At 35.5% G+C, this 26167-nt stretch overlaps 1 protein-coding gene and 1 pseudogene across 4 annotated transcripts in view; both read left to right on the forward strand.

The window, feature by feature from the left end:
• LOC114319945 (uncharacterized) overlaps positions 1 to 8674 on the forward strand; it is an 80435-nt gene extending 71761 nt beyond the window's left edge. For 2 of the 3 annotated variants that reach the window (XM_082894067.1, XM_082894066.1), the window contains exons 2-4: positions 4082 to 4237; positions 4413 to 4775; positions 8326 to 8505. In XM_082894067.1, coding sequence (XP_082750193.1) covers positions 4082 to 4237; positions 4413 to 4757 — 501 coding nt within the window. In that variant the 3' untranslated portion in view covers positions 4758 to 4775; positions 8326 to 8505. Of the gene's footprint in view, positions 1 to 4081; positions 4238 to 4412; positions 4776 to 6880; positions 7035 to 7279; positions 7831 to 8325 lie in introns of those variants that run through there. The other variant, XM_028266996.2, reaches the window with a different exon arrangement.
• A 5400-nt stretch (positions 8675 to 14074) lies between these two features.
• On the forward strand, positions 14075 to 24970 carry LOC114263825 (uncharacterized; annotated as a pseudogene). The gene is made up of 3 exons (XR_014344577.1): positions 14075 to 14711; positions 24162 to 24317; positions 24491 to 24970. The product of XR_014344577.1 is annotated as an uncharacterized LOC114263825 (transcript).
• Positions 24971 to 26167: the final 1197 nt, after the last annotated feature.

Here is a 26167-nt window from a genome sequence, read left to right on the forward strand (position 1 = left end):
AGATTTTGAGAAGGCATATGACCATGTTGATTGGGGTTTTGTGGATTTTGTTTTGGAAAGGAAGGGGTTTGGTGTTAGGTGGAGGAAATGGATTTGGGGGTGTTTGTCGTCATGCAATATGGCAATTATTGTGAATGGCAAGGCGGGAGATTTTTTCCAAGCATCCAGGGGTCTTAAGATAGGGTGATTCTTTATCACCACTTTTGTTTATTTTAGTATCTGATGTGTTGGGTAGGATTATTGATTTAGCTAAGGATAAGGGTGTCATTGAAGGGTTTGTGGTAGGAAGGGATGGGATAGGTGCGACTCACTTACAATTTGCGGATGATACTATTTTCTTGTCATTAAAGGAGGAAAGTAAGGTGGGGAGTCTGCTGAAGATTCTAAGAATTTTTGAAATAGTGTCGGGCCTCAAGGTCAATCTTAGTAAAAGCAGTGTTGTGGGTATTAATTTGGCCGATAGTCATGTGCATAGGGTGGCGGCCATGTTGGGATGTTCAATTGATTCCTTTCCCCTCAAATATCTAGGGCTTCCGTTGGGGAGAGATCCTAGATTGGTGTCTTTTTGGGAACCTGTTCTTGTCAAAATTAGGAAAAGATTGGAGGGATGGAAGCGAGCTTTGTTGTCTAAGGGAGGGAGGTATACGTTGGTACAATCCATATTAGGATCTGTTCCTATTTATTTCCTGTCCCTTTTCAAAGTTCCGGTTAGCATTGCAAGAAAGATTGAGAAATTGATGAGGGATTTTTTCTGGGAAGGGTGTGAGGAGGGTAAAGGAGTTCATTTGGTTAGGTGGGAGACTGTTTCTCTTTCTAGGGCAAAAGGTGGCTTGCCTAGAGGAAACATCGTTGCTAGGAATATTGCTTTATTGGGCAAATGGTTGTGTAGATTTTCTCTTGAAAGTGAGTCGTTATGGTGTTCAATTATTAAAAGCAAGTATGGAATTCAATTCAATGGTAGGGATTCTAATGTGGTTAATAGACACAATGGTCGTTCTCCGTGGAAATCCATTTCTCGTTTGTATCCTCTTGTGTCTAATTGTCTTTCATTCAAAGTGGAGAATAGGGAGAATGTTCGATTTTGGGAGGATGTTTGGTTAGGGGATATTTCATTTGCTAGATCTTTTCCCCTTCTTTACAGGTTGGCTCGTTCTCCAAATGTGTCTATAGCGTCGGTGGCTTGCTCGTCTATGGCACCCATATCTTGGAATTTTGTTCTCATTAGAAACTTGAATGATAGGGAGGTGGGGGAATTGGTTTCTTTGTTGGTTGTGCTCGAGGGAGTTTCTCTTTCTTCGTCTTCCGATAGTAGGGTGTGGAATCTTGTCTCTTCTGGGGTCTTTTCATGCAAATCCTTTTTTGATAAGATTATTGATAATCCCTCGGTTCCCTTGTTCCCTTTTCATCAGAAACTTTGGAAGGCTGGTGTCTCTCATAAAGTGAAGTTTTTCATGTGGTCTTGGCTCAAAAGGGTGTTACAACTAACGATGTTCTTCAGAGGAGAAGGGCTAATCACTCTCTATGCCCCCCAATGGTGTGTGATGTGCAAGAGTAATTTGGAGGTAGCGGATCATCTTTTTCTTCATTGCCCGGTGGCTACAGTATTATGGCAGCGTCTTTTCAAGTTATGTGATGTGTAGTGGGTTGGTCCACGAGATTGCATGCATATGCTTCTTATTCGGTTTGACGAGTTTAGGAGTACCAAGAACGCCAAAACAATGTGGTTAGCCATTGTTTTTGCTATTTTCTGGGTTATATGGTTGAAGAGAAATGTTCGAATTTTTGAAAACAAGAAAGTAAGTGTAGAGGCTTTGTGGGATAGGGCTGAATATTTGGCCTCTTTTTGGGCATTTGTATCTCCTCCTTTTAAAGGAGTCCATTTGTTTTTGATCTCTAGGGATTGGGCTGCTGTTTGCCATTCTTAGAGTTTAGAGTTTTGCGATTGGTTTTGCTTTTTCTTCTTCTTTTTTTCTCTCCTTGTTAGAGGACTTCTTGTCCTCTCTCTCTTTCCCGTTTTAATAAAATTTTGTTGTTATTCAAAAAAAATAAATAAATAATACCAAGAACAAAAAGAGATTAGATTCCGCAATAAACATAGGTAAATCATTACACTATGAAAAAAATAGAATTTGAAAGTAGACTAACAAATAGAAGGCTTCTCTGTCAAACCAACTGATAATGATGAAATTGTAAACAACCAATTAGAGGATTCTATGTAAATAAGAAGACTTTTGTTAATGAGATTAATCAAAGATTGAACAGGATGATACTACAAATCCAAATAATTAAGTTATGAAATTCAAAATCAATTAACTGCAAAAAAAAAAAAATTCAAATATCTATCATTAACACAAAGAAGCCATGAATTTGAATCTTAGTAAATAAAAACTCCGATTCAACTTCTACAAGTCTAAAACAAATTAACTCATGAATTTACCTTTTATATCAATAACTCATACCAATTAAACAATATCAATAACTCAATAAACCAAAATTTTATAGATATTGAATTTACATTTGGTTTATTGAATTTACCGTCTTGCTTACGTTGTTAAATTTTTGAATTCCATGGAAATTGAATACATTTGTACCAATTAAACAAAACCAAAATTTTAACTGAGATAGGGGGTAGTGGGAGTGAGTGGGAATCATTCCATTATGAATCTTCAGCCTAAACAAAATCCAAACACTTGTGGGCTGAACTGGTGGTGTATGATGAGATTGCAAATATACATTAAATATTGAGGGAAAAAACAAAGGTTGCACATTGTTTTCCTATGCATTTTGTTAGTTTCTTTGGACCAAGAATCAAATCATCTAATTCAAGCCATCAATCAAAACCACACATAATAATATAAAATTCTAAACCTGTCAATATCAATAATATAAAATTTAAGCTAGAGATGCAGTATTCATGTCAATATCAATAACCTACGAATCAATAATACCAAGAATAAAAAGAGATTAGATTCCACAATAAACATAGTTAAATCATTACACTATGAAAAAAAATAGAATTTGAAAGTAGACTAACAAATAGAAGGTTTCTTTGTTAAACAAAGTATTGATTCTATTCACAGATAAATTCAGCACTGACAAAGTATCCTAATTTCTTAAATTTTGGGCTGAAGTAGAATATCATGAGGAATGAACAAATATAGTCATATTGAAGAAACAAATGTAGTCATGAGAGCTAACCTATTGAGCATTGAGAAACTGATGATTAAGGTGAAAGAGGGAGGATTTCTCTGAGGCATTTATTTTTAATCTCAAGCGTGTTTGAGATGTGAGAGTGTTAGTGGCAGATGAAAGGGCTAAATTTGCACCATCCAAAGTGAATAACACATTGATGTCAAACAGTGAAATGTTCTTGTACAATATTTTCAAACTCTGCCTTGTTTTCAAACTCAACCATTGCATTGAATCAATTTGATGGTGCATATTTTGACAAATTGACAAAAGTCCCGTAAAAAATAAAATAGAGCTTCCTTGTTATATAGATTTTATATACAATTCAACATTTGTGCTTCTTGTTCTATTATGAGTTTGGTCAGCGAGCAGTAGATATTGGTGAATTAGTGCAAGGTTCAATTAATTGTTAGTTCTTGCTCGATAAAGGTAATAGAAGCTTTATCTGTCTTTTTTTTTTGATGTTTCTCCTATATATTTAGTCTACCTTCATCTTATTTGATTAGTTCTTATTTATCATATTTTTAAAATGTGTTTAACTACGGGCTTTTATTATATCTTCATCTCTCTGTTTTTGTTTTTCTATATTTTAGCAAAGCACTGCATTGATATTACATGATTGATGTGTAGTTTTAGATTTTTTGGGTAAGTTGAGATTATGTCTTTGAGATTCATTACAGCTCTCATTTATGAAGGTTCTCTCTGGGATTTTGGTTTGCTATTTTATGCTTATTTTTCGTTTTGGAGATATTCTAAATTTTTTTAGATAGCCTTTAGCTCCTGTCAGGCTGTTATGTGCTATTTTTTCACAAACAGAATGTTCTTGAAATGACGCAATAAATAAATGTTTTCTCCTTGATTTGCCTTTTTTATTTTTTCCCCCCTTCATCAGCTTGCGAAGAAAGGAGAAAAGTTTATAGACCTTCCCTATGTTGTCAAAGGAATGGATGTTTCGTTTAGTGGAATACTGAGTTATCTTGAAGCTACTGCTGAGGAAAAGCTACAAAATAATGAATGCACCCTTGCAGATTTGTGCTATTCCCTTCAGGTAATCATTTGGAATGCTTCCAATATTTAAAAAAAAAAAACATATTTTGTGGTGATAAAAAGGTTTTGTAGTTGGTAATTTGGTATGGCTGTTTCTTGTAAATTGCAAGTATTAGTTAAATATTTACACGATCTAGTTGTGGCTCAATTTCTGCATTCAATTTAAATTGTTTTAGGAAACTGTGTTTCCGATGCTTGTGGAGATTACAGAACGGGCAATGGCACACTGTGACAAGAAAGATGTTCTCATTGTTGGTGGTGTGGGCTGCAATGAGCGCTTGCAAGAGATGATGAGAATCATGTGCTCCGAGAGGGGTGGAAGGTTATTTGCAACTGATGACAGGTACTGTATTGATAATGGGGCAATGATTGCGTATACTGGTCTCCTAGCTTATGCTAATGGGATGTCAACTCCGCTGGAGGAATCGACATTCACACAGCGGTTCAGAACTGATGAAGTACTGGCAATCTGGAGAGAAAAAATGGAATTGTCAAATGGTCTCATGGAAAAAAGTGTCTAATTACCTATATGTTTCAAGGTATGTGTTTTCTATTCTTTTCCCATCTTTTTTCGGCAAGATCATGGATTAGTTGCTTCCTAATTTATAGAAGGTATGAGGCCCTTCAGCAAATGATAAACAGGCAAGCTGTGGACAATCCATGGCCAATTTAATATCTCAAGGCAATTTGCTTTCTCTACCTATCTGCATGGAAGTCCCTGTGTATTCAACCGGGCAAGCTTCTGCCCATGAAATTTGGAGAGCTTCTATTTCCACACGCTAATTTTTCTCAGTGCATACACTTTTGTGGTTCAGATATCAACTTCCGAACAAAATTACATGGTTCGAAATCATTTAGTTTCGTTTTGAAATTGATTTATGGAAGAAAATTGGCGTGTGAATTGAGAGAAAGTGGTATGTGGAAATAGTAGCTCCTAGAATCAGCTTCTTGCATTGCTTGTAGAAGCATGAATTGTGGGAACTAGGCTGGATCAGGGTTGGGATTTCGCATTCTGAAATGCCTGGGTTTTCATGTTAGGAAGTTTGGGAGTTAAGATAGGTTGAAACCGTATATGTAGTTATATAGAACAGTGTTATTCTGTAAAGAAATGTGTTCCCATGTATACTTCAGTACTCATTGAAAGGTTTTTAAGACCCATCAAAGTGCGAAGCCTGAAATTGATATGAGAAAGTAGTTGATATTTTGAGAATTTTTTTTTGATAATGTTATATAAATATTTGTACTGAAACTAATGCTAAAAGGAATAAGTTATGTTTTTTCCAAGTAGTAGTAGTTATACAACATCCATTCTTCCTCAACGTGGAATTATGCATGTTGGTCCAATTTTAATTTTCTTTAGTATTCTATTTTTAGTATGTGAATCCTCTTGTTATTTAGATGTTTCCTTTCCTTGCTCTATTTCTCTACTATTTCTTGTCCTATTTGTTTTCTATTTTAAATTTTAAACCATGAACTTATGAGTAATGAGTAGAGAGGTCTCAACCACTTGGTTGGGCAAGATGGCCACGTAACCGTTTCTCTAGTGAGGAGGGGACTAGGTATTGCATGGAGTCATTTTGTGGATATGGTTTCTTAGTTCTTCAAATCAAGTGTCGCCTCGTAATGTTTTTGCTTGGAAATTTTTGGTTCCTAGGAATTTGAATGTATTTACTCTGTCTGGTTGGTGGGAGCAAGATAGAACTCCAACTTTCGATTGTGATTTATATTTTCATATGCTTTTCTGAACACAATAGCTGGAATTTTTTGGTAAATTTTGTAAGTGGAATTTCGTATGGGCGGGGAAAGTCACTGTAGTTTTAAAAAATTGAAAAATGCAAGAAGAAAAATTCAAAGTTTTTCAATCATAAAGTTTAGTGTTAGTGACTGAATGGGATGGAAACCTCTCCACTAGGCCTAGCAAGATTGTGTTTTATTATCTGATCTATTTAAAATTGTGTTGAGTTTATGCGGTCCATTAAAAATCAAAACAACATAAAGGATTGAAAGTTTGGATGCGGGAGTTGGCCCAAACTATGATCACAATCCACAGAATAAAAAAATAATCTGCGGAAAGTAAAATAAAGCAATTAAACCAACTACCACAGGTCTGTTACAAAAAAAAAAAAACCAACTACCACAGGAACTCACAGATTTACATGGAAACCTTGAAGAAAACTATCTCTACGGTAAAACGGCAGGCACCTTGCTAGCAAGTCAATCCATTATTTTTTTGAGTAGGTAAGGAGTCTCGGACTTGAGTATATTTGAGGAATGTGACCTAAACCGTTACAGTTTTCCCTAGGGAGTGACAAGTCAATCCACTATAATAAGCGATATTGCACGACTTGTAAATCAATTTATACCTAACCCCAGACACGCTTCTTCTATCCATGAACAGTCGTTTGATCTCCACTCCAGTAGTGGCTCCAACCTAACCTTAAGTTTTGGCTATAGAAATTTCCATCCTAAAACTGGTAAACATGTCTATATCTTACAATATTTTCATTTCCTTGGTCTTTTCCTACAATCAAACGGGGGTTAGGAGTTATTACGATCTTGTCAACAATGGAAAGATACTTGTGTCTGATAGCTCATTTGAACCTCAAAGGTTCTCTAAAGGTGAAGCCATACATAGGCTGAAGAATGAAGGTTAAATTGAATGAAGCTCAGCAAGATAAATATTTTAAAGATTGACTCAACAGTGACTGTTGATACAAAGGTCTTCACCTGGATGACAAAGTTAATGAGATTTCACTCAGTTCAAAATGTTTTTGTAGGCTTTCGTTTGTTAAAGGAAGGTGAATTGATTTTTTTTCCCCCCTTGTGCTTTGTAGTGCTCATTCTTTTTTGGTTGTCTTGATGAATTTAGGTTTCTTTTCTTTTCGTAGAATATTTTGTATATAGCATGCTTATTAGTGATGCCGCAAAATTCTCACGTGGATAATTTTTATTAATGATAAGGAAACAAAATTTATTAGGTATTACTCATAGTTGGAATTTATGATTGATAAATGTAATCATTGAATGACTGCTTTTATTGCAGTGGATTTTGAGGTTGATAGTGATGCCAATGGTGAAGTGGTGGGTAATTCTGTTGATGTGGAATACAGAGCTGGTGATGAAAATGGAATGGGTGGAAATTCTGTAGAAGAGTTATTTCAACAAAATCAGGATGATAAGGTGACTCAAGTTCTTTCTGGGAAGGAAATGATTCCAGTTGATGAGCCCCAAGCTCCAGTAGAGGAGCCCTATCTGAACCAGGAGTTTGAATCCGAAGCAGAAGCTCATGCATTTTATAATGCTTATGCAACAAGAGTGGGTTTTGTCATCCGTGTGAGCAAGCTCTCTCGATCAAGGCATGATGGATCTGCCATAGGTAGGGCACTTGTCTGTAATAAAGAGGGATTTCGCATGCCAGACAAGCGTGAAAAAATTGTACGACAAAGGACTGAAACAAGGGTTGGTTGCAGAGCAATGATTTTAGTTAGGAAAGTAAGCTCTGGGAAATGGGTTGTTACGAAGTTTGTAAAGGAGCACACTCATCCTTTGACTCCTGGAAAAGGTCGAAGGGACTTAGTCTATGATCAATGTCCGGTTAGTTCTTGCTTCTTCATTATAAAATTTTGTTCATAATATTGTTAAATTTTCTTTATATAACATTCAGTTTATCTTGCTGAAAATACTGTCATAAATCAGCTTTGAAGATTCACAATTATTGTGGTCATCTATGTGGAACTGGGGGAAACCTGGGTAAGCTCGTGCAAAGTTTCTTTAAGGCCAGTATCTTCTGTGAAGATGCACTAAATAAAATACAAGCAACAAACAAGTCAAGAAGCTACTCTATGTAAAAAAAATTAAAATAAATAACAATAATAATAATCTATGAGAGAAAAACTTATACTATTTAATAACCTCCTAATTTGTCATTATCTGAAATTCCCAAGTGTTAAATAATCTCATGTTGAATGGCAAGGAGGAATTAGATTCTTTGTTTAATCTAGGTTTGCTCTTCAATTGTAATAACGTCAATCAATATTGTTGGCCTATATTTGTATTGCATCTTACTTTCTTGTGCATCTTGTTTTACAGAATGAACGCAATAAAATTCGGGAACTGTCCCAACAGCTGGCCATTGAGAAAAAGCGAGCTGCAACATATAAAAGGCACTTGGAGATGGTCTTTGAGCACATTGAAGAGCACAATCAGAGTCTCTCAAAGAAGATCCAAGGCATAGTAGACAGTGTAAGGGAGATGGAGTCCAAAGAACAATAAGTCATTGATAGTTTTCTACATTATTTAGGTTTTTGTTTTCAATTTTATTTTTATATGGTAAACAAAACAAGGAAAAAGCATGGGAAAGGCTATTGGATAAGGTGTACATTACTATGATCATGGTTTTGATTTTACTATTTTTCCAGCTTTGTTCTGGCTTTTGTTAGAGTGGAATCTCTGTATAATTATGCTCTTTTTAGGTAAATAGGTGGTAAATGTATATTCAATTGAGCTGATCCCGGCACCAATTGTTCCATGAAATTGGATAATTTACATGGTTTTTGATGGAAAAGTTGAAATAAGCCTTTCCAGTGTTTTTTTCCCATTGTATTTACATGATTTTATTTGTTCTTAGTAGCTTTTCATATTCATTTAGGCAATGTTCTAAAGATTGTTGAATACACAAAGTTTTTTCTTGTCTTTGTTTCTTTGGGTCTCTAAGAAAACCACACAGGTTGCTAGATTTTGCTCTTTAAAGTTGTTTTTCTTTCATATATATATATATATATATATATATGTTTGTATTCATCTTTGTTTCATATTTATTTATTTATTTTTGCTCTCAAATTCACTAGTTTCACTTTGCTGTGTAGAAACAGGGTTTGAAGACTTCTATATATTAGGAAAGAACTCAAAAATTGGACCTGCTGATTGGATCAATTTTTTTTAAAAAATTTTAAGAATACAAAAATTAACACCAATTGAATATAAGTTTTGTTACTTGAAGTGGGTCTTATGTTTTTATGAATTTCACACGCATGTGTGATGGGGCTGTGTCCAATTGTGATTAATTTATGTGTAAATAGGATAATTGACTCTGTTAGGTGTGATTTTTGGAATTTTTTTTTCTTTTTTAAATGATCAAGGAAAATTTGGTGAAAAAAATAAAAAAATGCCATATTTGATTTTATTTTTTTGAGAGAGAAAACAATTTTAAAAATATTTTTTATTTTTTATTTTTGTAAAATTAACTTTTTTTCTTAAAAAATTGAAAAAATAAAATTCTTTGTGGGTTTTTTTAAGGTTCCGTTTGTTTCGATGTAATTTTTGGTTAACACTTGAAACTAAAAGAATTTATTGCCAAAAAGAGAAACTTTGATTCAATAAAGTGTCATTCATGACGTTTTAGTGAGTTAATATATTTATTTGAAAATACTAAATGCATTGAAAAAGTAGTAAGTAATAGTCAACTTTGCAGAAATTGATTTACGAAATTTTTAAAGGTACCCCATTTTTGGAAAAATGATGTAAAAATATTTTTTTTAAAAAAATATTTTACTTAATTTTTGTTCAACCCAATGACAAAAAATGAGTAAAATATTTTTGATTAAAACAAATTTTCAAAACAATCGAAGCCTTAGTTTTGAAAAATTCAAACCGAAAGAGACTGTGGAAAACACTACGGTGTATATGTGTCGTAACTAAAAAACTCATAGTGATAACTAAAATAATGTTATAATTAAATAAAAAAATTGATCATGACTATATATGGTATACCCTTTTTAAATGGTGTGAGGAGGGAACCCAACAAGTTTAATACTCTATCCATACCAAAATTTTAGGTAGCATTTGATAATGTTTTAGAATAATGATTTGAGAATATAGTTGTATTTTGAGTTTGCGAGTTTTGAAATTATGATTTGTGTGTGGAAAATTTGGTTGATTATGAGTTTTGATAACAGTTTTGAATTGAATTTAGAATTTTTGACGTGACATATGATATTTAATTCAAAAACTTACAACTCATAATTAAACACATAATCCAAAATTCTATTCAAAGCTCATAATTTTTTTTTAAAAAAAGTTTAAAAATATTTGTTATTTGAAATATAAAAATAACCGGTGCTAAAAAAAAAAAATGTTCCGGTCAACTGACCGGACGTTCGGGGGACATCCGGGAGAATGATTAGGCAGACATATTTTCAAAAGTGGGTGTGGAATCAATATTTAAAAATTCTAACCAAACACATCACTCAAACCAAAGTGTAGAATTAAGTTTTCAAAACTCCACCAAATACAGCCTGTCATTTGTAAGGAATTTAATTTATTTTTTTTTTGTATTACAATTATTATACTTCAAAAATATTAATTTATTTAAATTATCTTTGATTTTGTTTAAAGGATAAATTAAAGTTATGCCTCTGGAGGTTTGGATTTAATACATATCATTCCTAACTTTTGGAAAATCACACTAACCCTTTTATCATTGTAATTATTTAAACAGAATGAAAACATTGAATTCATGTACGCTCTCTTTTCTTGTTTTGCTTTACTTTCTTTTTTTTCTTTCCTTTGATTTACTTTTTTTTTCAATGTAAATTTTTTTTATTTTTTTACTAAGAGTTATTACCTTTCATATAAGTAGGAGATTTGTGAAATGAGACTATTAACTACAGGGGTGAGAATGTAATCTTCAGAACGTCAAAGGTGAAATATAATTAGTCCAAACCTCATGGGGTGTCAGTGTAATTTAGAGGTGCAACTCGGGCAGGCTCAACCCGAGCAACCCGAGCCTAGCTCGAGTTTTTTTAGGGCTTGGGCAACTATATCTTGTAATCTGGACGGGCCTGGGAAGATTTTTGATGCCCGAATTGTAATTCGGGCTGGGCTTGGGCAGAACCAATGGCCAACTTGAGCAACCGAACCCGAATTGAATTTAATATATTATATAATATATATAAATTAAGTACAAGCATTAGTCTTAATTTTTATTTTTATTTATTTATTTGGTTAGTCTTCCACCGTTAGATTAGCATCTTTTATCTCTACCCTTTGATTAAATCTAAAGAAACCCTATCTATCTACCTTATCTCTCTCTTACAACAGACTCATTTGATTTTTTCTTCAACTTTGAAGAACTTTGAAGAACGGCGGAGGCGAAACCCTATCTTGCGTTGCAACCTCTCTTTCTTCTCCTTCTCAATACAGAAGAAGAAGAAGTTCACAGGTATTTCGTATTCGATTTCTCAGAGTATCCACTTGAAATTGCTCTTTATGCTCTCCGTTTTGTTAGTGTATGAATATCTGTATCTTAGGGTTTTCTTTTAAAAGCTAAATATTTTCATAAACACGAGCAATAGAGGTAGTTGGTGTATCAGATTCTAGTAGTATGTATATTATATTGCCTTAATTCTGCAAATGTCACATTGATTGATGTAGCTGTTTTTGAGTAAAGAAATTTGTAGTGTGCTTCGTTTGACTGAATGTATCTGTAGTTGACATGGTTCTTTGGAAGTTTATAATCTGTACTCTGGTGCTAGATTTGAATTAGCTCCACAAACCTTGTCCCAGCTATTTTGGTTCAGTCGCAAAGTTGACTGTTTTAGCCAAACTAGGACTTTAAATGCGATTTAGAGTGAATTGGAAATCTGAATTTGCATTTGTGGGTTTTCAAATAGCACCTCCCAGTTGTTATTTCAAATCCACAGATTGGGGGTTTCAAAACAAATCTACCTACAGGTTTCTGGACTCGGTCAATTCGGGCTAACCCGAGTTCAAAATACAAAGCTTGGTCCGGGCTTGGGCAACAATGCTTGGGTTCATGATCGGGCTTGGGCGGGCTTGGGCAATGCCAAATACAATTCGGGCCAGGCCTGTGCAAACCCCCAACCCGACCGAACCCGCCCGAGTTGCACCACTAGTGTAATTTACTCTTTTTGAAAATATTAATTGCCATAATTATATTTTTTGTGTATAAATTTTAAAAAATGATAAAATAAAAAATTTATGTTATTTTAATTATTAATTTTTGAAAAAAATATTTTAAAATAATGAAAAATACAACAGGTACTAAAATTTTGAGAGGACAGAGTAATTCTTTGAATCCCAGCCGTCGATGCATGTTACCTCCTCTTTCGCACCTCTCTCGAAGTCCATCACACAGCAGCAGCAGTAGCATAGCATCTCTCTTGCCTCTGTCGTCAAACTTCACCCTAACCCTAACCCTAACCCTAACCTGAACCCCGCCTACACCCTCTTCTCTACTCTCATCCTAGAAACCCTAACCCTCAAGCTCTCGGCGTCACTCTCACTCTCACTCGCACTCGCACTCGCCGGCGATTACAGTGAGTTCACATTCCACATCTATATCAGCCTTAAGCTCAAGCTCTCGGGCAGTGATTGTCTCTCTCCATCTCCGTCGACTACAGTAAGTCCACACTCCAAATCCACTGATTGATTCCCTCAAAGCCTTACCTGAATGAAACCCATAATTTTTTAAACCCTATTTTCTTTAAAAACCAAATTTTTTAGAAAAGCCTTAATTTTTTGAAACCCTAAGCTCAATTTTGTTCGTAAAATTTCCCCAGACTTATCCTCACGAATATATTAAGAAAAAATCAGTGTATCATTGTTTCCAGATGTTGTTCATGTTTTGATTCAACTGTTGATATTTGTTTTGTTTTTGGTAAGTTTAGTTTTTATTGTCTACTGAAAAAACCAACCAGACCAAACCAAACCGATCAATTATACAACAAACAGTTGGATATAGTTTTTGAATAATGAAAACCGAAACCTTCCGTTCGGTTTTGATATTTTTGGTTAATTATAAAAATGCCATTGCCACATGATTCAAATAATTTTCCTTTTAGAATTAGCTTGTTCACAAATTAGATAATAAAAAAACTAGTGGATAAGCTTTCTTTAGATGAACAACGGAGTCTTTAATTAGAAAAGGAAAAGAAATTAAACAATTCTTAATCTAATTGAAGAAGTTAGATTTAGAATCATCTCTTGGAGGCAGGTTCAGAATAACTGGCAACTTTGCCTACCTTGGAACATATATCTCGTGCAAGAATGAAGAACTTGTTATTTCCATTAAGGGGTACCATGACATGTTTAAATAATTTTAGTAACCCAATCCTTTTCAATAAAAAAATATGTAAAATAGGATTTTGCGTTCAATATAGTCTTTTTGTTTTCTATTTGAGATACTAAAATTTTCGTTTACTATTTTGAAGTCAATCTAGTAACATAAAATAAATAAAAAACAAGGTTTTGATTTAAATAATTTAAGTGACCCTATTCAGTTGAATAAAAACAAAGTCACCCTATTCAATTGAATAAAAACTATGTAAAATAGGATTTAGGGGTCAATATAGTCTTTGTTTTCTATTTGAGATAGTCTAAAATTTTTATTTACTATTTTGGAGTCAATCTAATAAATAAACATTAAAAAAAAGGTATAGTATTTTTAAATTGGAGAAATGGGTTTGAGTTTAAATAAAACCATTCATTTGACTCAAAAAACGGAGTCCTCTCAAAAACAAGGGAAAAAAACATTTCAATCTTTTAATTGACAATTGATGTTGACAAATTGAAGTTCAACCTTTTCTAAGAAATCATCTCAACAAAAGCCTCCTTTCGCCTTGCTTTTGATTCAATTTATTTCCGACATTGAGCCCATTTTATTTTTTTCCACTACAATGCTATTATTGTCTACGTTCATGTTACAACTTCATAATCACTACTGGCACCTCCAATCGTGCAACACACGATGCCTTGCTACTAGTATATATATCTAGTCGTGACGGAGTCTCTTAACTATGTGTTTTTTCTTCCCAGATAACAAGAATACATAATTTCAGTTGAAGTCATAAACCTAATTTGAAGACATTGTTGCATTTGAGTCGGGCATATTATTCTTAAAGATGATGAAGATGATAGCTCTAGGGTGTGAGGGGTCAGCCAATAAGATTGGTGTTGGGGTTGTGACCCTTGATGGCTCAATTTTATCAAACCCAAGACACACCTATGTTACCCCACCAGGGCAGGGATTCCTTCCCCGAGAAACTGCCCAACACCATCTCCAACACATCCTGCCGCTTATCAAATCTGCTCTCAAGACTGCGCAGATAACCCCAAATGACATTGACTGTCTTTGTTACACTAAAGGACCAGGCATGGGTGCGCCATTACAGGTTGCCGCTGTTGCTGTTCGGGTTCTTTCACAGCTTTGGAAGAAACCCATTGTTGCAGTAAATCATTGTGTTGCTCATATTGAGATGGGAAGGGTTGTCACTGGAGCAGATGACCCTGTTGTGCTATATGTAAGTGGTGGGAACACACAGGTGATTGCATATAGCGAGGGGCGGTATTGAATTTTTGGTGAGACTATAGATATTGCTGTTGGGAATTGCTTGGACCGGTTTGCGAGGGTTCTAACTTTGTCTAATGATCCATGCCCTGGGTACAACATTGAGCAAGTATGCAATTGGAAGCAACTTTCCTTCACCTATATCAGTGGTAGATTGACACAGAGACTGACCATTAATAGTCATATCTTTTCTAGGTTATTGTGTTGAAATGTCTTCAAACTTGAGGAAGACAAAAAAATAAATTGAGCTGCTATTTGTTGTTTTACTTGTTTAACTATAGAAGTTTGTTGTTTTTTTTTTATAGATCTGTTCTCTGCCGATTGGTTGAGAAAACTTTATTTCTTACTTTGATTTAGTTTTGCATTGTGTTCTAAGAAGCACGAACACAGATACGTGACACGGCATGGATACGCATGGACATGCTGACACGTCAATTTTTCAAAAATGTAGGACACAATACGTGGAAGACATGCACGAAATATACAAGTGTATATATTTATTATATGTCATATATATGAACTAGAAAGGCACGGTCAACAATTTTTTTGGTATCACATATGTTATGGAATTCAATTGTAATAATTTAATTCAAAATAATAATATTATTTCAATTTATAACTTCATAGATAAGAAGTTGAAATTTTTTTTACACATTGAATTGATAAAAATATTCATAAATCTCAAATAACAACCTTCAAAAATAAAGTCCAAACAATTAATTTTATATTTCAGTGTAGCATAAGCAAAAGAGTAATCAATTTCAGCTTTAAAAAAAACACTCCTAGCTTTTAAAAAAAAAAAGAGATTAATCATCCGGTTTAGAATGAAAGAGCCAACTATCAACACACATAGAAAACAACACAATTCCAACATTTGTAAGGTGGATTAGTCACCTGCAACAAAATCACTCCAACGCTTGAATTCACTTAAAAAAATCAATTTAAAAAAATCGTAATAGGAAAAATCATATTACCTTTGAAAAACAGAGAAACCAATAACTATGAATTAACAGGAATTGAACATATGATCAAGCACCTTTCAATTTAGTTCCCAAGTCTCTTGATTAGTGTATATCATGACTTGTGAGTTCACATGTTGCTGCTTAATGAATATGAATATGAATTGTATTGGAAAAAAAAAATGAATATGAATTGCTAAGTATAACTCTTCTTTCTTTTCTTTTTTCAATTCAGCACGAAGAATTTAACAATTTAGATAATACATGAAAACAAATGAAAATAAATAATTACATCTCATTTGGAATCCCATTACATGCAGGCTCATGGAAAAAAGCTTTGCCCAATTAATTATTATACAACAATTTACTCAAAATTCTCACTATCATTGTTTTTCTTCAATATACTCGTCATAACAAAAGAATGTGTAATGAGAAACCCAATAAAAAAATCTAAATACAAAGATGTTACCTTCTGCAATATCATGGACAATTGCCACTTTTATACGCTTGAAATTTGAAGGAAATAACAAATTTAAAAGTCAAAGTCAAAATATATCACTCTAATCAAGTGCCAAGGATTCACAAAAAACAAAACAACTAGATGAGATCAAACAATTTATGTGTAATAAATTTTTATATTACAATTTATTAGGTAGTGCCTAATGAAATGATTAGAAGGCTTTTTTAAATTCAACAATTAGAAGGCTTAACCATAAAGTGAAAATTACTACCACCACCTCAATAAGATAAAAAAATTGGAATGATTGAAGAGATCGTACTTGAGTGCTCAAAGTTGTGATTTAAAACATTCCCTACAAAAATCATGCACGTTGTGTAAAAAAAACTTGATTGTGTCTCTTTTTTTTTTTAAACTTGGAGTGCCACAGGCACAGGTGGTTCTTTTACAATGAAATGTGGTTATTTTATGATGAAATCATGAAACTGTCCTATTTATACTCAAAAGACAGTATAATTTGATTTTACTATTACCCAATGCTGTCAATTTAACTGAATTGAATCAATCTGACAAAGACATGAGTTATTGCACATTGTTTTTCTATGCGTTTTGTTAGTTTCTTTAGACCAAGAATCAAACTATCTAATTCAAGCAATTAATCAAAACCACACAATAATATAAAATTCTAAACATGTCAATATGAATAATATAAAATTTAAACTAAAGATGCACTGTTTTATGTCAATATCAATAACCTGAGGGGACAGTTGGGACACGTGGCTGTCTGGTTCCTAAGGAAGTTGGGGTTAACGAAGGGGCTCTGATGTTCTATAGAGAGAATGTCAACGAAGAGGGGAGGTCAAGCGTTGGGCATGAGTGTAATGAACATGGGCCTATTGTTCTGGGCTCCAGATCTCGAAAGGCCATTTTAGGTGAAGATGGGTTGTTGGATGAGCTTCGGCCCAGGTCAGGTTTGGGCCTTTCTCTTGCACCAATTGCAGACCAGGTTCATGAAGAGGAGAATTTTGATTTGGGCCTTATGAGCTCTAGTCATTTGGATCAAGAAGTGAAGCATGTGGATGATAGCTCGCTGGGTAACAAACAACCAAGTTATATGTTGAATCATGATGGGCTGAAATCAGTCCAAATGGGTATTTCTATTACTGGTTCGGATCTAGGGCTTTGTCGGGTAAAGGAGACGATGGGTGTTCTCGATAGGGTGAATGATTGTATACAGACAGCGACCCAGGTGGACGATAGGGATGAAGGTAACGACAGTCGGCGACAGAAGGATGTGGAGATTGGGACTGATCAGGTTCTGACTACGCTGGTTGGGTTAAACCCAAACGAAATTCAACTGGGTTTGGCCGATGTGGTCGATTGCTCCACAGGTCAGCTTCTTCGGATTGAGCGACCCACTGATGTTAATGATTTGGCTGAAGATGAGGACTTAGCGATCGAATTTTTACCTGATGTTGACAGAATGATTCATGAAGTGGAAGGGGGCATCTGCGATCCACAAGGGGTGCTCCAAGCATTGGAAGAATATGGCTCTCAAGATAGTTCTGATGAATCTTTGGGTCCAAATGAGGAAGCTGAGGATTATTCGAAGGAGGAGAGGGCTGATGATTTCGACTTGAATCTCACTGGGTTATATCATGAAGAGGAAGTACCAGTTTCTTCTTGTGTTAAGCACACTGGGGATCTGAGGGTGAGGCAGTCTTCAATTCTTGTGAACAGGTTAGTGACTCTATTGACAGGGACAACATGAATTCTTCACTTCATCCTCATATTCAGAGTCCTCATTTTGTGTTAGTTAGGGGGGCGAGGGAGGAAGAGGAGTCAGTATTGGGTCCTTGTTTCTTACAAGCTTCCAGAAAGGTTTCTAACAAGAATGATAATTTGCCTTTGATACATGAGACTAGGACCTCTACCAGTGGCAGTTTGAACCCACAGCTAAATAATATGGACACTAATAGGACTAATCTTTCGAGGGAGAAGTCTCCTAATCATAGGTTTCAGAGGAACACTGTTAGTGGCAACGATGGTTCTGAGTCTGAAAGGTGGTTGAGGGAAATGAGTAAGTATGTGTCTTTTTCTTTGGAGGAGGATGAGGTCCCTCATTTCACACAGTTACTTGAGACTCTTGGGTTGGCACTGGTCAGGAATACTGGGAAGAAGTCTCGGGCTAAGAGGGTGGGGATTCCATCTGGGAGGGATGGAAATCAAAGCGGTGCGGGATTAAGGAAAGGGTTAACGGAATTAAGAAAGCTTGCAAGTGGCATCAATTATGAGGGGCGGGGAAAAGAGGTAAGGAGTGATGATGGTTCCCGATGAAGATCTTTAGTTGGAATGTTCGAGGACTACGGTCTCGTAGGAAAAGGGCGGTAGTTAAAGAGGTTTTGAAAATTCAACAACCAGATATAGTTATATTTCAAGAGACAAAGTGTGAGGAGTGTGATAGGGTTTTTATTAGAAGTGTTTGGGGGACTCGATTTAGGAGATGGGCTGTACTGCCTTCTAGGGAAAAATCAGGGCAGTGTTGATTATGTGGGATGAGAGAGTTGTAGTGGAGTGTGAGGTAGTTGTTGGGGTATTTTCTTTGTCTATTAGGTTCAGGAATAGGGATAATAAGGAATGGTGGTTGACAGGGGTGTATGGTCCTAATAGATCAGGGGAGCGACGGGAGTGGTGGGATGAGTTGGTGGGATTATTTGGGCTTTGTTCTCCTTATTGGTGTGTGGGTGGGGATTTTAATGTGGTTAGGCAAGTTTCCGAAAAATTAAATGGGGTTTCTACAAATAGAAGTATGCGGGACTTTGATTCTTTTATCAAGGAGTGTGAGTTGATTGATCTTCCTCTGAGTAATGCGCGATTCACATGGTCAAATTTGCAGGAAAATCGGGTGTGCTGTAGGTTGGATAGGTTTCTTCATACTTTGGGGTGAGAGGAGTTGTTTCCGGATGTAAGGCAAGAGGTAGGGCCCAGAGTGGTGTCAGATCATTGTCCTGTGATTCTAGAGAGCTGTTACTTTAAATGGGGTCCAATCCCATTCTGGTTCGAGAATATGTGGTTGGAAAATCGTGCTTTCAAGGCGTTCTTTAAGGAATGGTGGGAAAATGCTCGTGTCCATGGGTGGGAGGGTTTTAAGTTTATGCGAAGGTTGAGAGGAGTCAAGGAAAATCTTAAAATTTGGAAACGTGAAGTTTTTGGGATACGGGTGAGATGAAAGCAGAACTAGTTCGGGAGATTGGGGAATTAGATGTGAAGGAGGCCGGGGAGGGCTTATCTCAAACGTTAAGGTATAGGAGGTCAATGCTAAGAATGAAGTTGGAGGAGATCATTTTTAGGGAGCAAATTGTTTAGGGTCAAAGAGCTAAGTTGAAATGGGCTAGAGAGGGTGATACCAACTCTAGATCTTATTGTAGAGTTGCGCTGGGGAAGCGGAAGAAGAGTTTTATTAAGAATTTGGAAGTGGCTTCAGGCGAAGTCGTGTGTAAGGAGGAGCTTATTGTCAAGGAAATTTTTAATTTTTATTCAAATCTATACTCTGATGGGGGTGTGGATCGTCCAGGGATTAAAGGCATTAATTGGGTCCCAGTGGATTTAGCGTCTGCTAGTTGGCTGGAAAGACTCTTCGACGAAGATGAGGTGAGACAGGTTGTATTTGAGTACGAGAGAGACAAGGCTCCTGGCCCAGATGGTTTTTCAATGGCAGTATTTTAGGATTGTTGGGAAATTGTAAAAAGGGATCTTATGAGGGTTTTTTTCTGAGTTTTTTGAGAGTGGGCAGGTTAATTTGTGCACCAATGCATCCTTCATTTGTCTAATTCTCAGGAAGGAGAAGTCAATTAAGATTGGGGATTTTAGACCCATTAGCTTGGTCACATCTCTTTATAAGATTTTAGCTAAAGTGCTTTCTAGAAGGCTAAGAGTTGTCCTGGAGGGACTATTTCTTTGGCACAAGGTGCATTCGTGCAGGGTCGGCAGATTTTGGATGTAGTTTTAGTGGCTAACGAGGTTGTGGAAGAGTATATGGGGGACTACGTAAGGAGGGTGTTGTATTTAAGGTAGATTTTGAGAAGGCATATGACCATGTTGATTGGGGTTTTGTGGATTTTGTTTTGGAAAGGAAGGGGTTTGGTGTTAGGTGGAGGAAATGGATTTGGGGGTGCTTGTCGTCATGCAATATGGCAATTATTGTGAATGGCAAGGCGGGGGATTTTTTCCAAGCATCCAGGGGTCTTAAGACAGGGTGATTCTTTATCACCATTTTTGTTTATTTTAGTTGCTGATGTGTTGGGTCGGATTATTGATTTAGCTAAGGATAAGGGTGTCATTGAAGGGTTTGTGGTGGGAAGGGATAGGATAGGTGTGACTCACTTACAATTTGCGGATGATACTATTTTCTTGTCATTAAAGGAGGAAAGTAAGGTGGGGAGTCTGCTAAAGATTCTAAGAATTTTTGAAATAGTGTCGGGCCTCAAGGTCATTCTTAGTAAAAGCAGTGTTGTGGGTATTAATTTGGCCGATAGTCATGTGCATAGGGTGGCGGCCATGTTGGGATGTTCAATTGATTCCTTTCCCCCAAATATCTAGGGCTTCCGTTGGGAGAAGATCCTAGATTGGTGTCTTTTTGGGAACCTGTTCTTGTCAAAATTAGGAAAAGATTGGAGGGATGGAAGCGAGCTTTGTTGTCTAAGGGAGGGAGGTATACGTTGGTACAATCCATATTAGGATCTGTTCCTATTTATTTCCTGTCCCTTTTCAAAGTTCCGGTTAGCATTGCAAGAAAGATTGAGAAATTGATGAGGGATTTTCTTTGGGAAGGGTGTGAGGAGGGTAAAGGAGTTCATTTGGTTAGGTGGGAGACTGTTTCTCTTTCTAGGGCAAAAGGTGGCTTGCCTATAGGAAACATCGTTGCTAGGAATATTGCTTTATTGGGCAAATGGTTGTGGAGATTTTCTCTTGAAAGTGAGTCGTTATGGTGTTCAATTATTAAAAGCAAGTATGGAATTCAATCCAACGGTAGGGATTCTAATGTGGTTAATAGAGGCAATGGTCGTTCTCCGTGGAAATCCATTTCTCGTTTGTATCCTCTTGTGTCTAATTGTCTTTCATTCAAAGTGGGGAATGGGGAGAATGTTTGGTTTTGGGAGGATGTTTGGTTAGGGGATATTTCATTTGCTAGATCTTTTCCCTTTCTTTACAGGTTGGCTCGTTCTCCAAATGTGTCTATAGCGTCGGTGGCTTGCTTGTCTATGGCACCCATATCCTGGAATTTTGATCTCATTAGAAACTTGAATGATAGGAAGGCGGGGGAATTGGCTTCTTTGTTGGTTGTGCTCGAGGGGGTTTCTCTTTCTTCGTCTTTCGATAGTAGGGTGTGGAATCTTGTCTCTTCTGGGGTCTTTTCATGCAAATCCTTTTTTGATAAGATTATTGATAATCCCTCGGTTCCCTTGTTCCCTTTTCATAAGAAACTTTGGAAGGCGGGTGTCTCTCATAAAGTGAAGTTTTTCATGAGGTCTTGGCTCAAAAGGGTGTTACAACTAACGATGTTCTTCAGAGGAGAAGGGCTAATCACTCTCTATGACCCCAATGGTGTGTGATGTGCAAGAGTAATTTGGAGGTAGCGGATCATCTTTTTCTTCATTGTCCGGTGGCTATAGTATTATGGCAGTGTCTTTTCAAGTTATGTGATGTGGAGTGGGTTGCTCCACGAGATTGCATGCATATGCTTCTTATTCGGTTTGACGGGTTTGGGAGTACCAAGAACGCCAAAACAATGTGGTTAGCCATTGTTTTTGCTATTTTCTGGGTTATATGGTTGAAGAGAAATGTTCAAATTTTTGAAAACAAGGAAGTAAGTGTAGAGGCTTTGTGGGATAAGGCTGAATATTTGGCCTCTTTTTGGGCATTTGTATCTCCTCCTTTTAAAGGAGTCCCTTTGTTTTTGATCTCTAGGGATTGGGCTGCTGTTTGCCATTCTTAGAGTTTAGAGTTTTGCGATTGGTTTTGGTTTTTCTTCTTCTTTTTTTCTCTCCTTGTAAGAGGACTTCTTGTCCTCTCTCTCTTTCCCGTTTTAATAAAATTTTGTTGTTATTCAAAAAAAATATATATAATACCAAGAGCAAAAAGAGATTAGATTCCGCAATAAACATAGGTAAATCATTACACTATGAAAAAAATAGAATTTGAAAGTAGACTAACAAATAGAAGGCTTCTCTGTCAAACCAACTGATAATGATGAAATTATAAACAACCAATTAGAGGATTCTATGTAAATAAGAAGACTTTTGTTAATGAGATTAATCAAAGATTGAACAGGATGATACTACAAATCCAAATAATTAAGTTAGGAAATTCAAAACCAATTAACTGAAGAAAAAAAAATTCAAATATCTGTCATTAACACAAAGAAGCCATGAATTTGAATCTTAGTAAATAAAAACTCCGATTCAACTTCTACAAGTCTAAAACAAATTAACTCATGAATTTACCTTTTATATCAATAACTCATACCAATTAAACAATATCAATAACTCAATAAACCAAAATTTTATAGATATTGAATTTACATTTGGTTTATTGAATTTACCGTGTTGTTTACATTGTTAAAATTTTGAATTCCATGGAAATTGAATACATTTGTACCAATTAAACAAAACCAAAATTTTAACTGAGATAGGGGGTAGTGGGAGTGAGTGGGAATCATTCCATTATGAATCTTCAGCCTAAACAAAATCTAAACACTTGTGGGCTGAACTGGTGGTGTATGATGAGATTGCAAATATACATTAAATATTGAGGGAAAAAACAAAGGTTGCATATTGTTTTCCTATGCATTTTGTTAGTTTCTTTGGACCAAGAATCAAATCATCTAATTCAAGCCATCAATCAAAACCACACATAATAATATAAAATTCTAAACCTGTCAATATCAATAATATAACATTTAAGCTAGAGATGCACTATTCATGTCAATATCAATAACCTACGATTAATAATACCAAGAACAAAAAGAGATTAGATTCCACAATAAACATAGTTAAATCATTACACTATGAAAAAAATAGAATTTGAAAGTAGACTAAAAAATAGAAGGTTTCTCTGTTAAACAAAGTGTTGATTCTATTCATAGATAAATTCAGCACTGACAAAGTATCCTAATTTCTTAAATTTTGGGTTGAAGTAGAATATCATGAGGAATGAACAAATATAGTCATATTGAAGAAACAAATGTAGTCATGAGAGCTAACCTATTGAGCATTGAGAAACTGATGATTAAGGTGAAAGAGGGAGGATTTCTCTAAGGCGTTTATTTTTAATCTCAGGCGTGTTTGAGATGTGAGAGAGTTAGTGGCAGATGAAAGGGCTAAATTTGCACCATCCAAAGGGAATAACACATTGATGTCAACCATTGAAATGTTCTTGTACAATATTTTCAAACTCTGCCTTGTTTTCAAACTCAACCATTGGATTGAATCAATTTGATGGTGCACATTTTGACAAATAGACAAAAGTCCCGTAAAAAATAAAATAGAGCTTCCTTGTTATATAGATTTTATATACAATTCAACTTTTGTGCTTCTTGTTCTATTGTGAGTTTGGTCAGCGAGCAGTAGATATTGGTGAATTTGTGCAAGGTTCAATTAATTGTTAGTTCTTGCTCGATAAAGGTAATAGAAGCTTTATCTGTCTTTTTTTTTGATGTTTCTCCTATATATTTAGTCTACCTTCATCTTATTTGATTAGTTCTTATTTATCATATTTTAAAAATGTGTTTAACTACGGGCTTTTATTATATCTTCATCTCTCTGTTTTTGTTTTTCTATATTTTAGCAAAGCACTGCATTGATATTACATGATTGATGTGTAGTTTTAGATTTTTTGGGTAAGTTGAGATTATGTCTTTGAGATTCATTACAGCTCTCATTTATGAAGGTTCTCTCTGGGATTTTGGTTTGCTATTTTATGCTTATTTTTCGTTTTGGAGATATTCTAAATTTTTTTAGATAGCCTTTAGCTCCTGTCAGACTGTTATGTGCTATTTTTTCACAAACAGAATGTTCTTGAAATGATGCAATAAATAAATGTTTTCTCCTTGATTTGCCTTTTTTATTTTTCCCCCCTTCATCAGCTTGCGAAGAAATGAGAAAAGTTTATAGACCTTCCCTATGTTGTCAAAGGAATGGATGTTTCGTTTAGTGGAATACTGAGTTATCTTGAAGCTACTGCTGAGGAAAAGCTACAAAATAATGAATGCACCCCTGCAGATTTGTGCTATTCCCTTCAGGTAATCATTTGGAATGCTTCCAATATTTAAAAAAAAAAAATATTTTGTGGTGAGAAAAAGGTTTTGTAGTTGGTAATTTGGTATGGCTGTTTCTTGTAAATTGCAAGTATTAGTTAAATATTTACACGATCTAGTTGTGGCTCAATTTCTGCATTCAATTTAAATTATTTTAGGAAACTGTGTTTCCGATGCTTGTGGAGATTACAGAATGGGCAATGGCACACTGTGACAAGAAAGATGTTCTCATTGTTGGTGGTGTGGGCTGCAATGAGCGCTTGCAAGAGATGATGAGAATCAAGTGCTCCGAGAGGGGTGGAAGGTTGTTTGCAACTGATGACAGGTACTGTATTGATAATGGGGCAATGATTGCTTATACTAGTCTCCTAGCTTATGCTAATGGGATGTCAACTCCGCTGGAGGAATCGACATTCACACAGCGGTTCAGAACTGATGAAGTACTGGCAATCTGGAGAGAAAAAATGGAATTGTCAAATGGTCTCATGGAAAAAAGTACCTATATGTTTCAAGGTGTGTGTTTTCTATTCTTTTCCCATATTAGATCATGGATTAGTTGCTTCCTAATTTATAGAAGGTATGAGGCCCTTCAGCAAATGATAAACAGGCAAGCTGTGGACAATCCATGGCCAATTTAATATCTCAAGGCAATTTGCTTTCTCTACCTATCTGCATGGAAGTCCCTGTGTATCCAACCGGGCGAGCTTCTGCCCATGAAATTTGGAGAGCTTCTATTTCCACACGCTAATTTTACTCAGTGCATACACTTTTTTGGTTCGGATATCAACTTCCGAACAAAATTACATGGTTCGAAATAATTTAGTTTCGTTATGAAATTGATTTATGGAAGAAAATTGGCGTGTGAATTGAGAGAAAGTGGTATGTGGAAATAGTAGCTCCTAGAATCAGCTTCTTGCATTGCTTATAGAAGCATGAATTGTGGGAACTAGGCTGGATCAGGGTTGGGATTTCGCATTCTGAAATGCCTGGGTTTTCATGTTAGGAAGTTTGGGAGTTAAGGTAGGTTGAAACCGTATATGTAGTTATATAGAACAGTGTTATTCTGTAAAGAAATGTGTTCCCATGTATACTTCAGTACTCATTGAAATGTTTTTAAGACCCATCAAAGTGCGAAGCCTGAAATTGATATGAGAAAGTAGTTGATATTTTGAGAATTTTTTTTTGATAATGTTATATAAATATTTGTAATGAAACTAATGCTGAGAGGAATAAGTTATGTTTTTTCCAAGTAGTAGTAGTTATACAACATCCATTCTTCCTCAACATGGAATTATGCATGTTGGTCCAATTTTAATTTTCTTTAGTATTCTATTTTTAGTATGTGAATCCTCTTGTTATTTAGATGTTTCCTTTCCTTGCTCTATTTCTCTACTATTTCTTTTCCTATTTGTTTTCTATTTTAAATTTTAAACCATGAACTTATGAGTAATGAGTAGAGAGGTCTCAACCGCTTGGTTGGGCAAGATGGCCAGGTAACCGTTTCTCTAGTGATGAGGGGATTAGGTATTGCATGGAGTCATTTTGTGGATATGGTTTCTTAGTTCTTCAAATCAAGTGTTGTCTTTTCATTTCAAACAATCCTAGTATATCTTATGTGACCTTGTGGGATATCAGTTTAGGCATTTGGATTCCCAATGGGTTTCGGAATAAAAGGAAGTTTGTTGGCATGTGGCTTTGGATATTTTGGTCACGTAATGCATATTAGTGGTTGAGTTGGCTTCTGTAGACTCAAGAGGTCTGGCATGTGTACACCTTACCATGAGTCATATCCTCTTGACCTTATGTACTGAAAGATTTGTCCCGTTCACATTTAC

Source organism: Camellia sinensis, chromosome 11 (genome assembly GCF_055761805.1).
Source record: "Camellia sinensis isolate YWXY chromosome 11, ASM5576180v1, whole genome shotgun sequence".
Lineage (NCBI taxonomy): Eukaryota > Viridiplantae > Streptophyta > Magnoliopsida > Ericales > Theaceae > Camellia > Camellia sinensis.